Source organism: Lynx rufus, unplaced genomic scaffold, assembly GCF_022079265.1.
Source record: "Lynx rufus isolate CCGP_SWC_20201006 ecotype Redwood Valley unplaced genomic scaffold, mLynRuf1.p SCAF_8, whole genome shotgun sequence".
In the NCBI taxonomy this organism is placed as follows: Eukaryota; Metazoa; Chordata; class Mammalia; order Carnivora; family Felidae; genus Lynx; species Lynx rufus.
The window spans coordinates 22,572,260-22,592,849 of record NW_025814896.1 but is presented as its reverse complement, the minus strand read 5'-3'; the positions used below and the strand labels follow the sequence as shown (position 1 = coordinate 22,592,849).

Sequence of the window (20,590 nt, the reverse complement as noted above, 5' to 3'; positions counted from 1 at the left end):
GTCATGATCTCACAGTTTGTGGATTCCAGCCCTGTGTGGGGCTCTGTGCTGTCTTTTGGATCCTCTGTCCCCCTCTCTCTCTGCCCCTCTCCTGCTCGCACTCTCTCTCTCTCAAAAGTAAATAAAACATTAAAAAAAAAAAAAAAAAAAGAATCGCTAGTCTAGAACATGGGTAAAAGGAAAAGCCAGAGAGGGAGCAGCCAGTGAGGTAGGAGAGAACGTGCAGCAATGTGTTGTCTGGAGGCCCAGACACTAGACCAGACTGCCAAGTGGCGGAGAAGCTGGAGGAAGAGGAGAGCAGAAGAGTGCTCCCTGCACAGCACGACTCAGAGGCTGCTGGGGACCTCACCAAGCGCAGGGGTGGTGGGGGCAGAAGCCCAGGGGAGTGGACTGAAGAGTGAACAGGACACGGAGGCAGAATGCAGAAGGAAGAGAGATGGAGCAGTGGGGGAGGGACTGTCGCATGAGATGGAGAGAGAGAGAGAGAGAGGCAGAGAGAACAGGCAAGTGAGAGATGGACGCAGCGGGGATGGAAAAGGGGAGACAGACGGATCCAGTGATAGGGGCCTGGCTTCTGAACGGAGCGAGGGCCTTTTCTCTGTCGTCCTGGAGGAAGGATGGAAGAGATGGATGAGATGCAGGGGCTTCTGTCGGGAAGGTGAGGGGACGGCTGACAGTTGGCTTCTGTTTTCTCGGTGGAGAATTAAGTCGCCAGGTGAGAGTGAGGAGACCAAGGAGGGCACAGACCTAGATCTCAGAGAACAGAAATCAGATTTCCCAGGACACGCGAGGGGGTGTGTCAGGCCCTCATAGGAAGCTACCTGAGGTTCAAAGTGAAGCCAGTCCGTGCAGCGAACATGGGGAGTTTTCTAGAAGGGACCCTGATTATTTTTCTCCTAAAGTCCTCAGGTGTATTTCGCATCGCTGAAACCACGCGGCACGTCCTCCCTGCCTTTTTTCACTTAACAGGATCATGATCTCACGGTTCATTAGTTCAAGCCCTGCATTGGGCTCGCAGCTATCAGCATGGAGCCCTCTTGGGATCCTCTGTCCCCCTCTCTTCTGCTCCTCCCCTCTCCTGCTCCCCAGGACAGCAGAGGCATTTCCCCACTCATTTACAAACTCTTTACAAACATTACTTTTAATACTTAGAAAAAATCCACAGAGTGGATGTTCCAAGGGTCACTTAACCTTTCCCCCTTTTTCCTGGACATTCAAATTGTTTCCTGGCAAGGATATCAGAGTTCCGAAAGAGGCGGCGTGTGGTCTGGAAAAGAAAGGAAAAGGCAAGCTTGGAGGCAGGGCTGGGATGTCTGGCACTCTGGCACCGAGAATCCCATCAAGAAGCTTTTAGGGGCCTCTTATTGGCAACTGGTGCTCCTGACAGGTCACATGCTAGATTTTCCAGGACATGAGGACAAAGAATGGGACAGCGAGGCGAATCTATCTCACTGGCTTCTCAAAGTGCCCAGTGCCCAATGGTTCGGGTATGGAGCATGGGGGAAATAAGGTTGGGAGAGCCAGACGTGTGACCCCTGAACCATTTATAGTTTAAACACATATTGCAACAGCCATGTTTGAGGTAGCAACAGGGCCCCTTCCCTTGCCTGTTTTCCCCATAATACAAGTCTGTTCTTCATCCCCCCCTTCCTGGAGGGGGCATTGTCCCAGGAGACCTGATAGGAACTCAAGTCCCCTCCACAAAGCCCAGCAGAGGGGATCTCTTTCAGCTGTGTGAGAATGAAGTGGGCCACCTGAGCCAGTGGGCTCACCCACCCAGTAGAGGCCAGGAGACCACTTGGTGGACATACTTTCCAGGGGATACTGCCCTGGCTGGAGACTGCTTGTTCTGGGGTCAGCTGAAGCCACTTCCAACTTGGGGTTCTGTGATTCAACAACACAACATTCACTGAATCCTACTGTGAGCCAGGGACAGAAAGGCAGCCCACGTGGACAAAGCACCTACTGTGTGCCAAGCACTGGGCTTCCCACGCGTGATCTCACCTACTTTCACAACGGGCCACTGAGGAAAGAATCACCGCCCTATCTGAGATCGGGGAGTATCAGGGCAGAACCCTACAACACGGGATGGAGAATCCCACAGCATTGCCTTTTCTTATAACGTCTGTACCCAATAAAGGTAGGTTCCTAGTGGTGGGCTTCAGGCATAGGTGTGGTAAGAGGAGTTTACGAGCCAAGAAAGTTCACTGTCCTCCCTCTCTTTGGGCTGGTGAGGGCAGAGCTGGGGCCAGAGGGTGACAAGGTCTTGTTTGTGTGTGTTTATGGGATTTGAGTTTCTGATGGACAATCACTGCCAGGCTTCCCAACTGGAACGGGAGCGGGCACAGGGCCAGGACCTGCCGCCCTCTGGGGAGGTATAAGAGCCGGGGAGGAGGGCCTCGAGCCCGACTGGGGCAGACGTGCCAGCCACCGCTGGGGGACCAGGGTGCCGAGCTAAAGCTGCTTCGGACAGACTTCCGAGTGGAAGAGTTGGTTCTGGAAGTGGCCCTCTGTCTGGGGAGAGTCTGGGAGATGCACTAAGGAAACCATCGGGCTGGACAGGCTGGTGGAGGTTGCCAGAAGCCAAGGTTCTGCGGCGTGAGTACACTCTTCCACAGTTCCTGCCGTTTTCTTCCCCACTGAGCGACTTCTTCCACACACTGAGTGATGGAGTGACAATCTGTCCCAGAGGAGCCCAGGTGGAGCCTAAGTGGCCACTTGTCTGGAATTTGAGCCCTGGACTTCTCAGAGGCAGCGTGGGGGAAAGGCAATAAGCACTGTCATTTACCCAGTGCTATGAAACACCAGCCACTGTGGCTTATCTCACCAAATTGGTAATGGAGGCTGGGCTCAGCATCCTAGTTCTTGGGGGAGCGGGGTGCAGAGAGAAAATCCCAAGCAGGCTCCACGTTCAGCACGGAGCCCGACACGGGGCTTCATCTCACGACCCTGAGATCACGACCCGAGCTGAGATCAAGAGTTGGACGCTTAACCGACTGAGCCCCCCAGACGCCCCAGCATCCTAGTTCCTCGGGCATTATCTTCATTTACTCTTACAACAGCCCTGTGTGGTGGATATTAGTATTTCACAGGAGACCGAAGCACAGAGATGTTAAGTAACTTGCCCAGGGTCACATAGCAAGTAAGTGGCAAAACCAGGATTTGAACTCCCTGACTCGAGAGCCTGTACTTGTAACCTCCGTGTTATACTATTGTGTGGCTGTGCTAAGTCTCTTCCCTTTCTGAGTGGTAATTTCTTTATCTGTGATTGATGATCAGAAATACATTACCCTGAGCTTCCCTAAAGATGCCTTGAGATGGGTCGGTTTTAAGCACTGGGAAGCCTTGTTGGAAACAGTATCAAGAACTCAGTGCATGCCCTTTGACTCAGCGGTCAACTTTTGAAATTTATCATAAAGGATATAATCAGATTTATGAACAGGGAATTTCATTACAGTTTTGCTTATAATTACAGAAAATGAGAAGTAAACAAAATGTCCAACAGTTGAGGAATGAATGATATGTATCCTATGATAAAATAATATGTAACCATTAAAAATCGTGTGTTCAAGAGGTACTGAATGTCATTGGAAAATTCTCATTTGTTAAGTGGAAAAGCCACTTCATAAAATATACATGGTATGATGTATTTATGAAAGTGTGTATATATATGTACATTAAATAAATGAAAAAGATGGGGAAAATACCTTAAGGGTAGAGAGTGTATCCCTGAGAGATGAAATTATGAATATTTTTGTATTTTGCTTTATTCTTTTCTAGACTCCTCAAAATGTCTATAATTAACATGTCTTTTTAAATTAGAAAAATGAAGATTTTTAAAAAATGTATCTATTTGAAAATTTTTTTTAATGTTTATTTATTTTTGAGAGAGAGGGAGAGAGAGACAGTGTGCAAGTGGGAGAGGGGCAGAGAGAGGAAGACACAGAATCCCAAGCAGGCTCCGGGCTCTGCACAGAGCCCGACGCAGGGCTCAAACTCATGAACCGTGAGATCACGACCTAAGCAGAAGTTGGACACTTAACCAACTGAGCCACCTAGGCACCCCTGTTTTTTGTTTTTCAAGATTTGTTCTTCTGGTTTAGGGTTGGCTCCTTTCGAGCATCTGTTCTGATATACTCATTGGCTTTGAGAGTACCTGGCAGTCAGTATTGTGAGGGTCTCTGAGATAATCTGGTCCAACGTGTTTCATGTGGGACAACCGAAGCCCAAGGGTACAAGGGACTTAACCAAGGTCAGAAAGAGAACCAGGAGTTCCAGACCCCCAGCCTGGAGCTCAAGCATCTGCCCAAAGGGCCATAATCCCTAGGCCAAGCTGCCAGAAGGGCAGGGAGGAGGAAGGGAATCACAGCTAGAATTTACCATGTATGGTTAATGTGTGTTAGTCACAAACTGCAAGTGAGGCCTTGAATGCCGAGGGTAGCTGACCTCATAGACCCACCCAGCGACAATTCATCCTGGGAGTGACAGGTGAGAGGGAGCAAAGGGCAGCTGGGTGGCCTGAAGCTAGCAGGGTGTGCCCCAGGCCTCTCCCTCTCACCTCTAGGCCTCTCCCAGCAGTGCTTTCTCCCCTGTGACGGCTAAGGACTCTTACTGCCAGCGGCTGGGCTCGGACAGGAGAATGAAAGGTCTCCGCTGGCGTTACACTCGGCTGGTAAGGGGCCCGGCTTGGGCTGGGGGGTTAGGTCAGCAAAGGTGCGGGAGGCCAGATCTCTGGCGGGATGGGATCTGGGCTAGCACTGGAGGCAGGTGTGATGTGTCCCCCTCGCAAGTCCCTCCTCAGCTGGCCCGGAGTTCAGAGCTCAGGAACCAGGCGCCTTGATACCCACCCCCTGGTCCGGAGACCCTAAGGAGCACAGACGGCTGTCTCCAGCCAGATGGAGCTCTGTCCAGAAGCCCCACCCAGCTAGGACCTGCTCCCCAAGCCTGAACCTGGGGAATAGCAAAGCGGCGTCCTGGTCATTTCTCATCCTCAGGGAGGCCTCTCCTTCTTACAAAAATTCCCCCAAGTCACCGTGTGCAGGCACACGTTTACACACGCACACGCACACGTTTACACACCCACATACACGCGCACGCTCCAACGTCCACTCCGGTACAGAGTGGAAGCGTAACTGAATGAATGCATAAACCCACACACATCCACACTGACACACACACATATTGATACAATCCCGACTCACAAACACATTGACAGGTAAACACACACGGTTACTCAACATCTCCTCGCACTGCTTTGCCCACACAGGTCTATGTGGAGCCAATGCACCCATTCACACGGACGAGCGCACATCTTACACAAACCCGCACGAACTTACCTACTACACGCATTGTCTCCCCGGCTGACAGGGAAGCCTCTGACCCTCATTTTCTTTCTTTGTAAAAGAAGGGCAGTAAGGAGTACCTTCTTCTTAGGATTCTTGGGAAAAATACAGGGAGGTCATGCACAGCAAAAGCACTTCACCCAGTGTGTGCTGATCAATATCAGCCACTGTCGGTATTGGTGGTGTTAGGATTATTATTCCACGTGCAGACGCACACAGATGTAGCTCCCAGGGCCAGGCTGGGCTGCCACCAGCGCTTCTCCCCTGCCCCTGAGCTTAGAACTTGATCCTCTGGATCTGGAGCATGCAGAAGACCATAGCACCCATGGCCACATCGGATGGGCACACGTACCTCTGACCTTCGGCAGGCAGGGGCCAGGGCAGAAGCCGGATACGGGCAGGGGCAGACTTGTCTGTCATGGGCACCGGCCTTCTCTGGCTGGGCTGCCGGTTGCAGAGCCCTGGGCAGGGGTGATGAGGCAGCTGAAGCTCTCGGGCTCCGGAGACATGGAAGCTGGTGTCTCCTTGTCCCTCGACTCACCAGGGCTCTTTGTGTCTTCACAGCCCAGTCGGGTGGAGGACGCTGTGTCTGTGGACGAGGGTGAGGAAGAGGAGACAGCCCCGGCCCCATTCTCAGCTCCTGTTCCTGAAGATCCTGTGGAGCCCCAGCTGGCAGAAGCCAGCCAGGTTCTAGGAACCTCGGAGATGAGGCAGGTTCGGGCACAGCGCGAGGAGCCTGAGGGTCTCACCCTCCTGCTCTACCCCAGCCAGGTCCAGGGACACCTGGGGTCACTCCCGCTATGTCCCAAAGCTGGGATGGGAGTGGAAGGATGAGGTAGGGTGGATTAGGGGGAGGGGTTCCGCATCTCATCTATTCTCCAGCCTCTAGAGACCAAGGTGACCAAAGGGAGAGGGCCCCGAGGGAGACCTCACCTTGGTTCAAATCTTGGCTTTGCCACTTACTCCCTGCGTGGGCTTTAGGCAACTTGCTTCACCTCCCTGAGCCTCATTTTCCTCAACCGTAAAATGGGAATCATAATCCCTCTCTCTGAAGGCTGGTAATGAGCCCTTGGAAACAGTAAACTCCTCTGTCACCTGTAAAGCACCATGCCCGTGTGAGTGGAGTACCAGAGATATGGTGGGAGGCGCGGGGCAGGACTTGGGTCCATCGCTCACCTCCAGCCCTGTCTCTAGCTCAGCCTCCACCTCCCCCCAAGAGTCACCGGACATTCCTGGAGCCTGGCCTTCTGTACGTCGAGAAATGGCTTCAGCCTGCGGAGCCTTTACCGGCAGATGGAAGGCCACAGTGGGCCAGTGCTGCTGGTGCTGAGGGACCAGGACGGGCAGGTGAGCTGGGCCAGCGCCCCAACTTGAAGTTCTGGGGGTGCCCAACCGCACACAGTGGGCCCTGCCCCAGGGCAGCCTCAGGGGCTAGAGGCAGAGGTGATAGCCCAAGTCACTTATAATGGACACTGATGATGACAGTGACACCTACATTGCTCAGAGCCATCCCTTCCCCCCTTCATTCCCTAATTCATCCCTTCAACATGTGTATACTAAGCACCTTCTCTGTGCCAGCTTAAACGCGGACTAGACCAACGTCAGGACAGAAGTGGTTCCAGCCCTCTTGGAGCTACAGGCCTAATAGGGAGGCAGGGTCAGGAGTTAAGCAAATAACTAGGAAGACATTTTAAGTGGGGTATCTATGCCTTAATGATCCATTTACGCTTTGAAAACATCCCCCTGCTGGTGGGAGAATGGATTAGAGGGGCTAAGAGAGAAAGCCGGCCAGTGAGGAGGCAGCCACAGGAAACGCCTGCATTTCACAGCAGGGACCTGGGGAGGGCGCTGTCTCAAATCCAGGTGGTCTCACCAAGAGGGGATTTCTGGCAGGCTCTCTAGACAGGGTAGTGGAGAGGATAAAAGCTGGTTTCAACTGCTCTTCTGTGGAAAGAACATGTTAGAGCTGGGAGGGATCTCATGGGTCTCTGAGGACCCTCACGTAGGCAGGAGTTCCTAACATCCTCAAGATGCTGATCCAGGACTTTCCACCTCAAGGCCAGGGAGCTCACTTCTTCAGGATGGAGCCCCTTGGCTGAATGCCAGTGACTAGGAGGAAGTTGTTCCTTATGTTAAGTCAAAACCTACTCCCCATGGCTGCCTCCCAATGATCCTGCCTCTGCCCCTCAACACAGTGTATGAGAGTGAAAACCTGCAGTCCACCAACTATTCCACAAGGGGAAAATGGCTAAGTGAGCTATGGTCCCGCTACATAGTGAAATATTGCCAAGGGCTGGTAAGAAAAATGATGTAGAGTCATAGCTATTAAAAGTGTTAAGGTTTTGTTTTCATTTTTTTATTTTTTAAGATTTTATTTTTATTTTTTAAGTAGTCTCTGCACCCAATGTGGGGCTTGAACTCACAACCCTGAGATCAAGAGCTGCGTGCTCCACCCATTGAGCCAGCCAGGTGCCCCAAGTTTGTTTGTTTGTTTGTTTGTTTGTTTTAATGTTTATTTATTTTTGAGAGAGAGAGAGAGACAGAGACAGAGAGAGAGAGCAAGTAGGGGAGGGGCAGAGAGAGGGAGAGAGAGAATCCCAAGCAGGTTCTGTGTTGCCACAAGCCCGATGCAGGGCTTGAGCTCATGAACTGTGAGATCATGCCCTGAGCTGAAATCAAGAGTCGGACGCCTAACCAACTGAGTCACCCAGGCACCCCTCAAGTTTTTGTTTAAATTTTTTTTAATGTTTATTTATTTATTTATTTATTTATTATTTTTTTTTAACATTTATTCATTTTTGAAAGGCAGAGAGAGACAGAGCGCGAATGGGGGAGGGGCAGAGAGAGAGGGAGACACAGAATCCGAAGCAGGCTCCAGGCTCCGAGCTGTCAGCACAGAGCCCGACGCGGGGCTTGAACTCATGAACCGTGAGATCATGACCTGAGCCGAAGTCGGCCACTTAACCGACTGAGCCACCCAAACACCCCATAAGTGTTTATTTATTTTTGACACAGAGAGAGACACACACACAGAGTGCAAGCGGAGAGGGGCAGAGAGAGAGGGAGACACAGAATCTGAAGCAGGCTCCAGGCTCCGAGCTGTCAGCACAGGGCCTGACGCGGGGCTTGAACCCACGAACTGCGAGATCATGGCCTGAACCGAAGTCGGACGCCCAACCGACTGAGCCACCCAGGTGCCCCCCAAGTTTTTGTTTGTAAAGCAGGATATGAAAGGCACTCTTGGGCCAGTGGAGAAAATGTATTATGAACTGGATACTAGATAACATTATGAAATTGCTGTTAATTTTATTAGGTGAGATGATAGTATTGTGGTTATACATGAGAAAGCCCCCATTCTTGGAGCTGAACTATTTAGGGGTAAAAGGTTATAATACCTACAATTTCAAACAGGACACCAAAAAAATATAAGGAGAGAGAAAGCAAATATGGCAAACACATTTACAGTTTTAAATCCTCATGGAGGGTATTCTGTGCCGGACTTTTACTTTTTTTGGATGTTTGGACTTTTATGAAGAAAAGTGAAGGGGGGAGGCAGCTTACAAAACAATGTACAGGGTGCCTGGTTGGCTCATTTGAAAGAGCATGTGACTCTTGATATCAGGGCCATGAGTTCACATCCCACGTTGGGTGTAGAAATTACCTAAATAAATAAAACTTAAAAAAAACAAACAAACAGATGTACTATAGGATCTGGTTTTCTGTATAAGAATACACACACTAGGGGCGCCTGGGTGGCGCAGTCGGTTAAGCGTCCGACTTCAGCCAGGTCACGATCTCACGGTCCGTGAGTTCGAGCCCCGCGTCAGGCTCTGGGCTGATGGCTCAGAGCCTGGAGCCTGTTTCCGATTCTGTGTCTCCCTCTCTCTCTGCCCCTCCCCCGTTCATGCTCTGTCTCTCTCTGTCCCAAAAATAAATAAACGTTGAAAAAAAAAAAAAAACTTTAAAAAGATCTCGCGGTCCGTGAGTTCGAGCCCCGCGTCGGGCTCTGGGCTGATGGCTCGGAGCCTGGAGCCTGTTTCCAATTCTGTGTCTCCCTCTCTCTCTGCCCCTCCCCCATTCATGCTCTGTCTCTCTCTGTCCCAAAAATAAATAAACGTTGAAAAAAAAATTTAAAAAAGAATACACACACTGGTATTAAACAGATGCTGGGAGGAAATGCACAAAAATGTTAAGAATAGTTATCTTGGGGAGCAGAGGGGGATTTGGGATGGCTTCATTTTTTTCTTTCTGCTTGTCTATAACTTCTAATACTTTTCTACAAGGATTACTTATACAAAATAAGTACATTTAAGAAAAAGGAGGAGGACACCAGCAAGGGCTCTTCCTTGGGGAGTGTTAAGGGAAGGGACACACTGATAGGCTCTGGGGCCCTCTCCATCCCCCAGCTCTGTCCCAGGCTCCCCCGGGGCCCTACTAGAATGAGCCTATATTACCAAGCCTGGAGAGCGGGGTTGCCAGAGGACCTCCACTCCCTTCCAGCTGCAACTTCAAGCTCTTCTGCTTTCCAGATGTTTGGGGCCTTCTCCTCCTCGGCTCTTCGACTCAGCAAAGGCTTCTATGGTACTGGAGAGACATTCCTCTTCTCCTTCTCCCCACAGCTGAAGGTAATATTCCCAACCTTCTAGAGAGGGGGGAAGGAGGACTTATGACAAAGATCCTGGGGTCCTACTGGACAGATCCCAGATCCGTTCCCTATGCTGGCATGCCTGATATCCATCTATCTTTCCCAGAAGGCAGTGGTGGGCAGTGCGTTGCCCAATTTCATTTCTTAAAAGGGCTCAGTAGATCCCTGGCAGCCACGGACTGGCTCAGAGAGGAAGAGGCGTGTTGCTCACCAGATGCAGGCTGCAAAGACAAGATGGGTCCAAGTGCAGGTAGATCTGTGGGTGTACAGGTAGGAAGACGAAGACAGACACATCCGATGACTTCAGTCTTCTTATGAAGTGTGGGGTGAGGTCATCAACTAAGAGTGAGGATGGAGAAGTGTGAAGGTTGAGCAGAGAGAAAGTATCAAGTTGTCATCACAGGAGTGGAGAGGGAGGCCTGTGAGAGAGAACCAGACAAGCATAAGGACAGCTACGTAGCATTAACTGGAGGTGGGGAGTGTCAGTGTAAAGGCAAGCCAGTCACTTGGGCACGTGTTTTCCTCCAGCTGCATTCAGGTCCTCGGGTTGAGGCATGGACAGAGTCCTTGGGAGGGCTCATCCAGGATGGGACTTTGGCCAAGCTGGTTTGACAGAGGGAGAGAGGGAAGCAGAAGTTGAAGGGAGTGAAAATACAAAATGGACCACAGAACCCACAGGATCGGTGGGGGAAGGGAAGCCAGGGAGGCTGAAGGACAATGAGGCAAAGATGAGAACAACAGATGAGAAGTGGCCTTGAGGTCAGAGACTTGGGGCAATGACACAAGTGGGACAGTGTGTTGGAATATAAGACACAGAGCGAAGGACGTTGGAAACAGACTGGTAAGGTTCCTGGCTGTGACCGTAAGGGACAGTGGCTGAGGTGGGTATAAGAAAAGCCCTTGAGAGGAAGAGGAGAGGAGCTGAGGGCAGCCATTGGATGGGTCCGTGTGGATGGCAAAGTTCACCAAAGACAAAGGCAGAAATTAGGAAGGAGGAGAGGATGGTGAGCCAGAGCTCATGCCTCTAATTAATGGTGACTGGTGACTAGGAGGTGGGTGACCGGCAGAGACAAGATGACTGGTGTCGTCATATGGCACTTGCTGCCAGAGAGCAGGGCTTTTGAAGGAGGAAGGGGAATTGTCCCCAACCCCTCCCATCTAAAGCTTTTCCATCTCTGGGCTATTTAGTGAACAAAACTACTTAGCACTGCATGCCTGGCATGAAAGACGACACTACCCTAAAAAAAATTTTTTTTTTAATGTTCACTTATTTTTGAGAGAGAGAGAGAGAGAAACAGTGCGAGTGGGGGAGAGGCAGAGAGAAAAGGAGACACAGAATCCGAAGCAGGCTCCAGGCTCTGAGCTGTCCGCCCAGATTAGTTTCTAATCTCATTTCACAAATTCGTGCATTCGATTGACAACATTCCTATGAGGTACATACTATTATCAGCACCATCTTGCAGTTGAGGAAACTGAGGCACAGAGAGGTTGAGTCACTTGCTCAACCTCACACAGCCAGTCGGTAGTGAGGATGCGATGCAGGAACAGGCCCCGGAGCTTGAAACTCAGCCACAGCACTACACTACCTCTCTAAATGTCCGAAGTTCTCTGCCCTGAGATGCTCTCAGGCTTGCAGAGGAGAGATGAGTACAATCTAGAGTGATCAGTGCTGTGGAAGACACCCCAAGGAGAAGCACATGGATGAAGTGGAGGTGGGGAGATCAAAGGAGACTTCCCAGAGGAGGAGCTTCTTGCATCGCGTCTTGATGGACAAACAGAAGATCACCAGGTGATGGAGGGCATAGGGAAAAGTCTTCTTGGAGCACGTGCAAAGGCACAGTAATTGGAAAGAAGGCAATGCCCATTTAGGAACCCAACAGGCGAATGGGTAGGGGGTCAGAGTGTGAGGGAGGGCATAGCCCTCTGCGTTGGCATAGCATGCCCTCATGAAATATTTGTTCAATGGATAAAGAACCAGTTCCAAGTGTTTTTGTTTGCTGTTAGAGATCTCTCCTCCCATGAATGGACCGAGAACCTACACATATACTCAGCGATTACTTGATCACATGACAAGTAGGTCACAAGGAGCTCTGGACTCCTTGCTAAAGGCAAAACACACTCTATCTATTGCATTGCCTCTATCAGCCAGCCTGGTACTCTTTCCAGGAAACAGGAAAGGGGTCTGCAGTTCACAGTAAACCCATGCTGGATTCTAATTACTACTTGCCTTCCTGTATTCACATGCTAGAATTCTAAAGTTCTAGGATTTTCCTCCTGTTGCACTGATAACTCCTTGGCAGAATCCTTTGCTGGCTCCTCCTCTCCCAAACCTTTTAACATCACAGGGGCCCAGAACTCAGTTTTTGGTTCTTGACTCTTGTCTACCCTTGTTTCTTTCAACGTCTTGTCCATTCTCACTGCTTTCCATGCCATCCACGTACTGATGGCTTCTGCCCCCGGACTCCAAACTGACATATATCCAACTAGTACCCAGCATTTCTGCTTGGACCTCCGACATGGCATTGCGAGCCTCACCTGTCCAAAACCGAGCTCCTGACTTTCCCGCTAAAATCGACTCATCCTGCCAGCTTCCCCAGTGAAGTTAATGGCACCTCCATGTTTTCTGCTACTGAGACCAAAAATTTTTGAGTCCTTGACTCCTCTCTGTCACATCCTACGTCTGAGCTGTCAGTGAATCCTGATGGCTCTGCCTTCTCTGTCTGTATTCAGAACCCACCACTTCTCACCATGTCCTTTGCTGTCACCTGGTTCAAGCCACCATCATTACTTGTCTTTGTTCCTGCTATAGCCTCGTAACAGGTCTCTCTGCTTCCACCTCAGTCATCACAATACCTAGAGTGTTCCTTTTAAAAAGGCAAGTCAGAGCATGTCACTCTTTGGCTTCAACCTGCCAATGGCTTCCTTTCTTGGAGAAAAGCTGAAGTCTTTATAATAACCTGTAAGTCCTACATTTTCTGGCCTCTCTCTTATGTTGTTTCTTGCTGTTTTTCCTTTCCCTCACTCTGCTCTAGCCACAATGAGCTCTGAGCTGGTCCTTAAACATGCAGGCCTGCTCCCACCTCAGGGCCTTTGCACATGCTGTTCTGCCTAGCTTGCCTTCTACTGGATCACCACATGGCTCAGCTCTCACCTCCTTTAGGATTCTGCTCAAATGTCACTATCACAGAGAGGCCCTCTGTGACCAACTAATTTAAATTTACAACATTCTATTCCTTGGAAACCCTTTTTTGTCCTTATCTACTTTTTTATCCTTAGCATTTGTCACCACCTAGCATATTTTACTTAGTTACCTGCCCCTGCCTGCTAGAATGGGAGTCCCGTGAGGGCAAGAAATTCTGTCTATTATAGTCACCATTTTACCCAGAACATAAAACAGTGCCTGGTACTAAATGCTTTAAAAATTTTGTTGAATGAAATGAATTTTTTTTACAGGGGCTGTCTTCACAGTCTCCTGCCATGGAATCCTGTTTTTTTAAAACCTGGGTAATCTTTACCTACCTTTGGTCGTTTGGCACCTCTCGTGTTCTTTATGAATTCCCAGTGGCTCCTTGATGGTGATTCCAAACAGCCCATGAACATGGTCTTAGTTTCTTCTGTACCAATGTTTATGTTACTCCTTCAAGTCTGAAGGTCACATTCTTCGATGAAAGTAGAGGAGGAATTGAATGGTTCTGTCTTCTCATGGTCACTTGTTAATATTATCTCACCTCTTCTGAGCCCACGCTTATTTTTATTAATCTTATTTTCTTGCTAAAAACCCTTTGATTGCTCATAGAATATTTTGAACAACTAATTTCAGGCCATAATATGCTATACCTTTGTGGCCCTCTAAAAATATTTTTATTAGCCAAATTGACTCTTGAATAATTCATTCATTCAACAGATATCTATGTCATGTCTTGGGAATACTGCTGGGAATCAAGACAGCCCTCACAGAGCTCACATGTTAGTGGGGCAGGCATTGGCACATTGGCATATGGAGAGGGTCATCTCAAAGGGTGGTCAATGCTGAGGAAAAGGACACAGGGTGTGGGAGGAAGGGCTACTTTAGACAGGGTGATCCAGGAAACTTCTCTGGGATGACATTTGGTCTGAAAGATGACAAGTGGGCCAATTAAGGATCTGGGGGAAGAGCATTCTCAGTAGAGGGGTCAGCAAGTGTGAAGGTCGTAAAGCAGGAATAGCTCTGGGTATCCCAGGGACAGCAAGGCAAGGGTAGCTGAAGTGTGGTCAATAAGGGGGAGAAGAGGTCAGAGAGGAAAGCAGGGATCTGCTATCCTGCTGAAAGGATATCCTGCTGAAACCTGGGCTGTCAGCTCTAGCCAGGAGTTGGATTTTATTCCCATTGCAATGGGCAGCCCTTGGAGGCTTTAGGCAGAGGAATACTCTCCGATCACATTTCTGTGTGAAGATGGGCTGTGGGCGGGTGACTGTGGAAGCAGGGACGCTTTAGGAGGCTGTGAGTGAGTGAGGAGTGACTGTGGTGTGGATTGGGTGGGCAAGAGTGGAGAAGGACAGGACAGAAATGGGAGTAGTCTGGGTGTCTCTTTGGGGTGGGGCCCACAAGACTTGCCGAGGAACGGGAGTGTGAGGCAGCACAGGGAAGGCTGCAGTGAGAGATGAGCAAACAGTGGATGGCAGGATCAGGGCCCAACTCCTGACCTGGACCTTCCCCCTCCTCTCTCCATTTGGAAATAGGATGCTTCAGAGAGTTCTGGTCTGCCCTAGAACAGACGGGCTTTGGGTTGTGGGAATTCAGACTGGAAGGCAAAAGGAGGTGAGCCCCCTTGGGGAAAAATGTAAAGAAATCTCAAGAGTCTAGGGGCCAGGGGTACTTCCTATTGTTTAGCTGGGGCTTGGGCCTGGATGTTCTGTTCTGTCCACGATGGAACGACTGCCCCCCAGTGGTGTGGAGTCAAACTGCAAGGGCAGGACTCTTCCAGTAACCTAGCATTTCCTGTCACCCCAGGTCTTCAAGTGGACAGGAAGGAATTCTTTCTTTGTGAAAGGAGACTTGGATTCACTGATGATGGGCAGTGGCAGGTGCGTGTCTCAGTCTTCCCCGACTCTGGAGTCTGGGGGTAGTCTGTGTTCTGGTCCCTCTCCCATCCGGAAATACTGGGCAAGGCTGCCCCAGACAAAACGAGGCTGGTGGTTAACTTCCAGGCCTCTCCCTTCAACACTTCCCAGGTGCTGCCCAGTCTCCCAGCCAAACCCGTCAAACCTACTTTAAGTAAACACGGAGAGGAAAGAATGGCATGTGTTTATAGTCGGTGACAGCCTAGTCTGAATGTATGTGATTTGGGGAACAGCATTCCGCATGTTCGGATGAGGCTGGAGTCCAGGGATAGGTGAGCCTTACATGTGCCTGTCAGCCCCATAATCTCAGGGAACATAACTCATCGGGGGAAGGCAGGCCTCTGCCCAGGAACCCAGTGTGCGTGCGTGAGTGCATGCTGAGGGGGATGAGTGGGTTAGGAAGAAGAGGTTAGTCTTACCCCTGGTGAGAACTCCACATTCAGGCAGAGTAAAATCTTACCCTGGGGGCAAAGATGAGAGCATTGTCGGATTAGTAGCAGGCAAATTCTTTGCTCTCCCAACTGCCTGAAGAGCCCCCCACCCTGAGCCAGTTTGGAGAAGAACACAGCAGCCATTGCTGATTTGCAATCGGCAGCCCACTTTCCAGCCCCAGCCTGGTTTGCTGTCAAATGAGGGGATCAGAACGAATGCTTTCTGATGTGTTTTGGGGGTTGAGTCCATGCCTTAAGATTCAGTCCTTTGGTTAAGCATTACCATCTTTAAAATGTTCCACATGTTCTAAACCCGGACTGTGGCGATGGTTATACCACTGTATAAGTTTATTAAAATAACTTAACTGTAAAAAAAAAAATGCTCTAAGCCCTATGGGGAACAACATGGGGAGTTCCCAACAATTCTGGATAAATCGGCTTAAGATGAGATAGTCAAAACAGAGCTGTGGTCATGGTGTGGCCAAAGGCTGATGGTGAGGATCTGGAAGGTCAACCTCCAGGAGTGAGCCATGCCAAGATTTTCCTCTTCTTTTTAGTGGCCAGTTTGGACTGTGGTTGGATGGAGACTTGTATCACGGCGGAAGCCACCCCTGTGCAACCTTCAACAATGAGGTGTTGGCCCGGCGAGAGCAGTTCTGCATCAAGGAACTGGAGGCCTGGGTCCTGAGCGGATGCCCCCATCGTGGGAAGCTTCCTGAAGCAACCAGTGCTCACACTTGCTCATGAATGCTATCTAGAACCTCCTTATAGAGGGCTGCCCATTTTCTCTGAAGCCTGGATGACTGTGGTTGTAAGCAAACCTTCCTGTGGTCTGGGGACCCAAGACAGTCATGGAAACAAGCAATATTCTCCTGGGGATGTGACTCTGAAAGAGTGAAATGCACTCACATCTCATCTGAGCAGCACAAAGTCCCTCATGAAATTTCTTTTTATGTATTTATTAGGTAGGCTCCATGCCCATCCCAGGGTTCAAACTCACAACCCCGAGATCAAGAGTTGCATGTTCCACCGACTGAGCCACCCAGGTGCCCCCTGAAATTTCTTTTTAGAGATTATACAATTAATACATGTTTATTGTAGAAAAACCAGAAGACATTTAAAAAGTTAAAACTGCCTAGGGCGCCTGGGTAGCTCAGCCAGTTAAGGGTCGACTTCAGCTCAGGTCATGATCTCACGGTTTCATGAGTTTGAGCCCCGAATCGGGCTCTATGCCGACAGCCCGGAGGCTCAGAGCCTGGAGCCTGCTTCAGATTCTCTACCCCTCCCCTACTCACACTCTGTCTCGCTCTCTCTTTCAAAAATAAACAAACATTAAAAAAAATTTTTTTTACTTAAAACTGCCTACAATTCAACCACCCCCCAAATCATGAACATTCTAGGCAATGGATATATACATCTTACAAAAATGGGATTCTATTCTGTATGCTTTAGAAATTATTTTAACTTATATTGTCAAACCACAGACACCTGGGCTCAACTGGTGAAACTAAGAAAGACTCCAGTAGCATGTTCCTTTTTCTAGAACATTGAGGGCTTTCTGCCTGCCGTCAGTGTGCCAGGTGCTTGCAAGTCTCTAATTTCATGAGGAAGATGGGAAAGCAGCAAATGAACAATATGCCTATGTGGATAAAGAAGTTGAATCTCTGGGGCAGGTGAAAAAGGAGGAAAGATACGTTTCCTGTCCCAAGAGCTCAGTAAATGAAGAAACATCCAGGGGCACCTGGGTGGCTCAGCTGGTTAAACGTCCGACTTCAGCTCAGGTCACGGTCTCACCGTTTGTGGGTCTGAGCCTTGCTTCTGGCTCTGTGCTAACAGCTCAGAGGCTGGGGCCTGCTTTGGATTCTGTGTCTCCGTCTCTCTCTGCCCCTCCCCCACTCGCACTCTGTCTGTCTGTCTCTCTCAAAAATAAAGATTAAAAAAAAAAAAAAAAAAAAAGAAGAAACATCCATATTTCTTCCTCCTGCCAGAAAACCAGATGACATAAGCCCTGTTAAATATCATCCCCTCTCTTGCAAACCCAACACAGTGTTGAAACATTTGGGTAGATTCCTAGACACATTTCCTTCGTACAAAAGGGTCCAAACTGGGCACATAAGAGAATGTCATGAAGGAAAACACCTTTGGTTTCAAGATGAAGATACATTCATGAAGCTTTATTGCATCTGTTTCCCTCACCCAAATGAAGTAACCAGTCATTTAAATTTGCAGTTCTTACTTAACATTCTCAAGGTGACAAAAGTTCAGTAACTCTAGAGGTTAAGTTGTTAAAACCTCAGTTTTTATACAAATAGTGAAGGCGCTTCTTAGAAAAATTTAACCTTGTAAATGGCACATGGTTCTGATAATTAAAACAGTTGCAAAGAGCATAAAGTGCAGCTGACTTATATGTAAAGGATGCAAACAAAATAGATTCAAGTTATTTCTCAGCAAAATGATACAATATTGAAACTAAAAAAATTCCAGAGTAAACCACAATGATTTAAAGGTAAGAGTTGCAGAAATAAAACAATCTTAGCAGAAAAACATTACATTCTTGACCTTGGATCTGGATACACTAAGTCTGAGCCCTATAGTTCTCCCCCACTGAATGTTTTAGGGGTACCTTGGCCAAAACAGATGTGACCCAGTACCAGGGCTGATTTCACTTGTGCTTCTAGGAGCCCACATGTCCGCATATCCCCACCTACACAGCACTATGGTGGAGGAGCTGGGAAGGGTTTTAATTATTCTCCTATGAATGAGGGTCAACTCTTGATCATCTGCTGGGGGGTGGAGGAGGGTGGTGGTGGTAATACAGAATGGCAGACATTCCTAATACTTTTCACCCTAGGGTCAACAGAACAGAACCTGGTTACATAGCGGAAGGTTACAGCACTCTTAAGACTGTGGATGATGTACCGGCCTGTGGTCGGAGTTCCTCCTTTCCTCCCACTTACTCTTGCCCGGAGCCAGGGCTGGCCCCCCAATCCCAGGCTGCCATGGAGGCTTTTGTAAGGGAGTGTCTATAGCATAAGATAGGGACTTTTATAACTATAGCAAAGTTAAGGACTTTGACTCCCATTCCCCACTGCCCTGCATCTACAGGACCCTCTGGCTACCACCAGCATTGGCTCTAACTCCAGATTTTACTCCTGGTGAATTTCTGCAGAACTGGCAATTGTGTGTATATGGAGGTGGGGATGGGTGTCCTCTGCACAGACTCGCTCAACCACAGTGGTGCACAGGAGGTAAAGAACGAGCGTGGGTATACTGGGCTACAAAGGGGGACCTGGAATTCTGGGGATAATCACTCATCTCATCCCAAGCAGCTCAGTCTTTGCTCTGAAATTCGTAACATGCACATTGAGCCAGCAACAACAAAGTCCCAGCTCTGAGTAGCCCTCAGAAAGGCTCCTGTGACAACCTTTGATCAGCTCACAAGGGAAATTCAGAGAGAAGGCCGGAGGGGAGCCTTCTCCAGGCTGAGCAGTGATCGTGAAAAAGACCTCGGGACATCGGTAGTGAGTAATCAGGACGAAGAAACCGCCCGGGTCTGGAGCTGCATGCAACTGACCCAGAGAACAGCCTGGTTTGGGGGAATCCCTCTGCCACTGGGGATAGGGGTCTCCTGAGAGGCAGTCTCATGTCCCATTTCAGAGGGGGCCAGAGCCCTCAGATACTTCTAATAATCAGGACTCTCACCCAAGAGGTGGAACTCACTTGTCACCCTCATCTACTGTCTAGTCCAACCTGGCTAAAAGGGTGAGGGAAGGTGTTTCACTAATATTTAGATCACTTAAGAAGAATTTTCCTCAAATTCAAGGTGATGGGTACCTCCTCAAGGGGCTAGGATTTTATGTTTTGTTCTTAACCATGGCTGTTTATGACAATCCCAACTTCATACTTCAATGTGCACTTTATCTCATTTCCAAACTTTAAAAAAAACCCAAAAAACAATCATTATGTCATAAGAGTTCAGAGTACATAAAAAAAATATTATTCTAAGAGAATAGACTACAAAGAAGAGAGGCTTTAGTTAATGTTAAAATAGGCAAGGTCATGCTTTCCATATAGCATGTACAGCCAGAGCTGTCTAACACCTTTTTGTTTCTTCGGATAAAAATTACTTAGCTTCAGCATGGGTGTACATTCAAAATGTAAAAAGCACTCGTTGTCACAAATTTGTAGAGTTCATGACCAAATTTCCTAAATTAGCTAATACTGTTGGGGGATGGGGAAGAGGACTTTATGTAAACTATCGGTTGCAAACATTCACACAGAGTCATCTGGAAAAAGCCGGGTTTTAAATTTGGACACTTTTTGTAAGTGATCTGGGCTCTGGGCTGAATCCGGGTTCTTCCACTCCTCTTTTCGAGGTGTTATAAGTGGGGCCACAACATCACTATCCTGTCAAGAAAAGAAAAACCAGGAACAAATAAAATCCAGTTTTCATAATTTTGAGGAAATCCTCAGGTACACATATCCTTGTCTTGCAGATTGCTTCTAGACGAATGTACTCTTGGGAAACCCCAAATTATATATATGCCCTGTGCTTAGGTCCAATTAGAAACACCGCAGTCCTAAGCAGGTAAGAGCCTTTGTAGAAAAAGCTAACAGACCTATTCTTTTCAAAGATGACCAAAAGCAACACCCTCCCCCATTCTATGACCCTCTCCCTTCATACACTTTCATGAAACACAAACTTGGTTTTTCCAGGAAAGAGGGACTTCACTGGGTCCCTGCTTCTCTCCTGCTTACTCCCCTCTGCAGTAGATGGTCCTGGTCTACAAGAGGCCCAAAAGGGGGAAGGACAGGGGTGTCTAAGTGTCCTACTTCAGCTCAGGTCATGATCTTGCAGTCCATGAGTTTGAGCCCTGCGTCAGGCTCTGTGCTGACAGCTCAGACCCTGGAGCCTGCTTTGGATTCTGTGTCTCCCTCTCTCTCTGCCCCTGCCCCACTCACGCTCTGTCTCTCTTGAAAATGAATAAACGATAAAAAAAATTTTTTTAAAGGGGAGGGTAAGGGCAATTTATATGTGCAGAACTTGAACTTTTTCCTGCAAAGTTATAACT

The 20,590-nt window shown here is 48.8% G+C and overlaps 2 protein-coding genes across 2 annotated transcripts in view; one reads left to right on the top strand and one right to left on the bottom strand.

The window, feature by feature from the left end:
• Positions 1–228: 228 nt before the first annotated feature.
• On the top strand, positions 229–16,265 carry TLDC2 (TBC/LysM-associated domain containing 2). The gene is made up of 7 exons (XM_047069148.1): positions 229–444; positions 4,565–4,672; positions 5,907–6,056; positions 6,537–6,689; positions 9,872–9,967; positions 14,978–15,051; positions 16,076–16,265. The coding sequence occupies exons 1-7, from the start codon at positions 229–231 to the stop codon at positions 16,263–16,265; spliced, it is 987 nt and encodes a 328-aa protein (XP_046925104.1).
• Positions 16,266–17,663: 1,398 nt separating this feature from the next.
• SAMHD1 (SAM and HD domain containing deoxynucleoside triphosphate triphosphohydrolase 1) overlaps positions 17,664–20,590 on the bottom strand; it is a 45,239-nt gene continuing 42,312 nt past the window's right edge. The window contains exon 16 of the mRNA XM_047067907.1: positions 17,664–19,925. Coding sequence (XP_046923863.1) covers positions 19,791–19,925 — 135 coding nt within the window. The 3' untranslated portion in view covers positions 17,664–19,790. The remainder of the gene's footprint in view (positions 19,926–20,590) is intronic.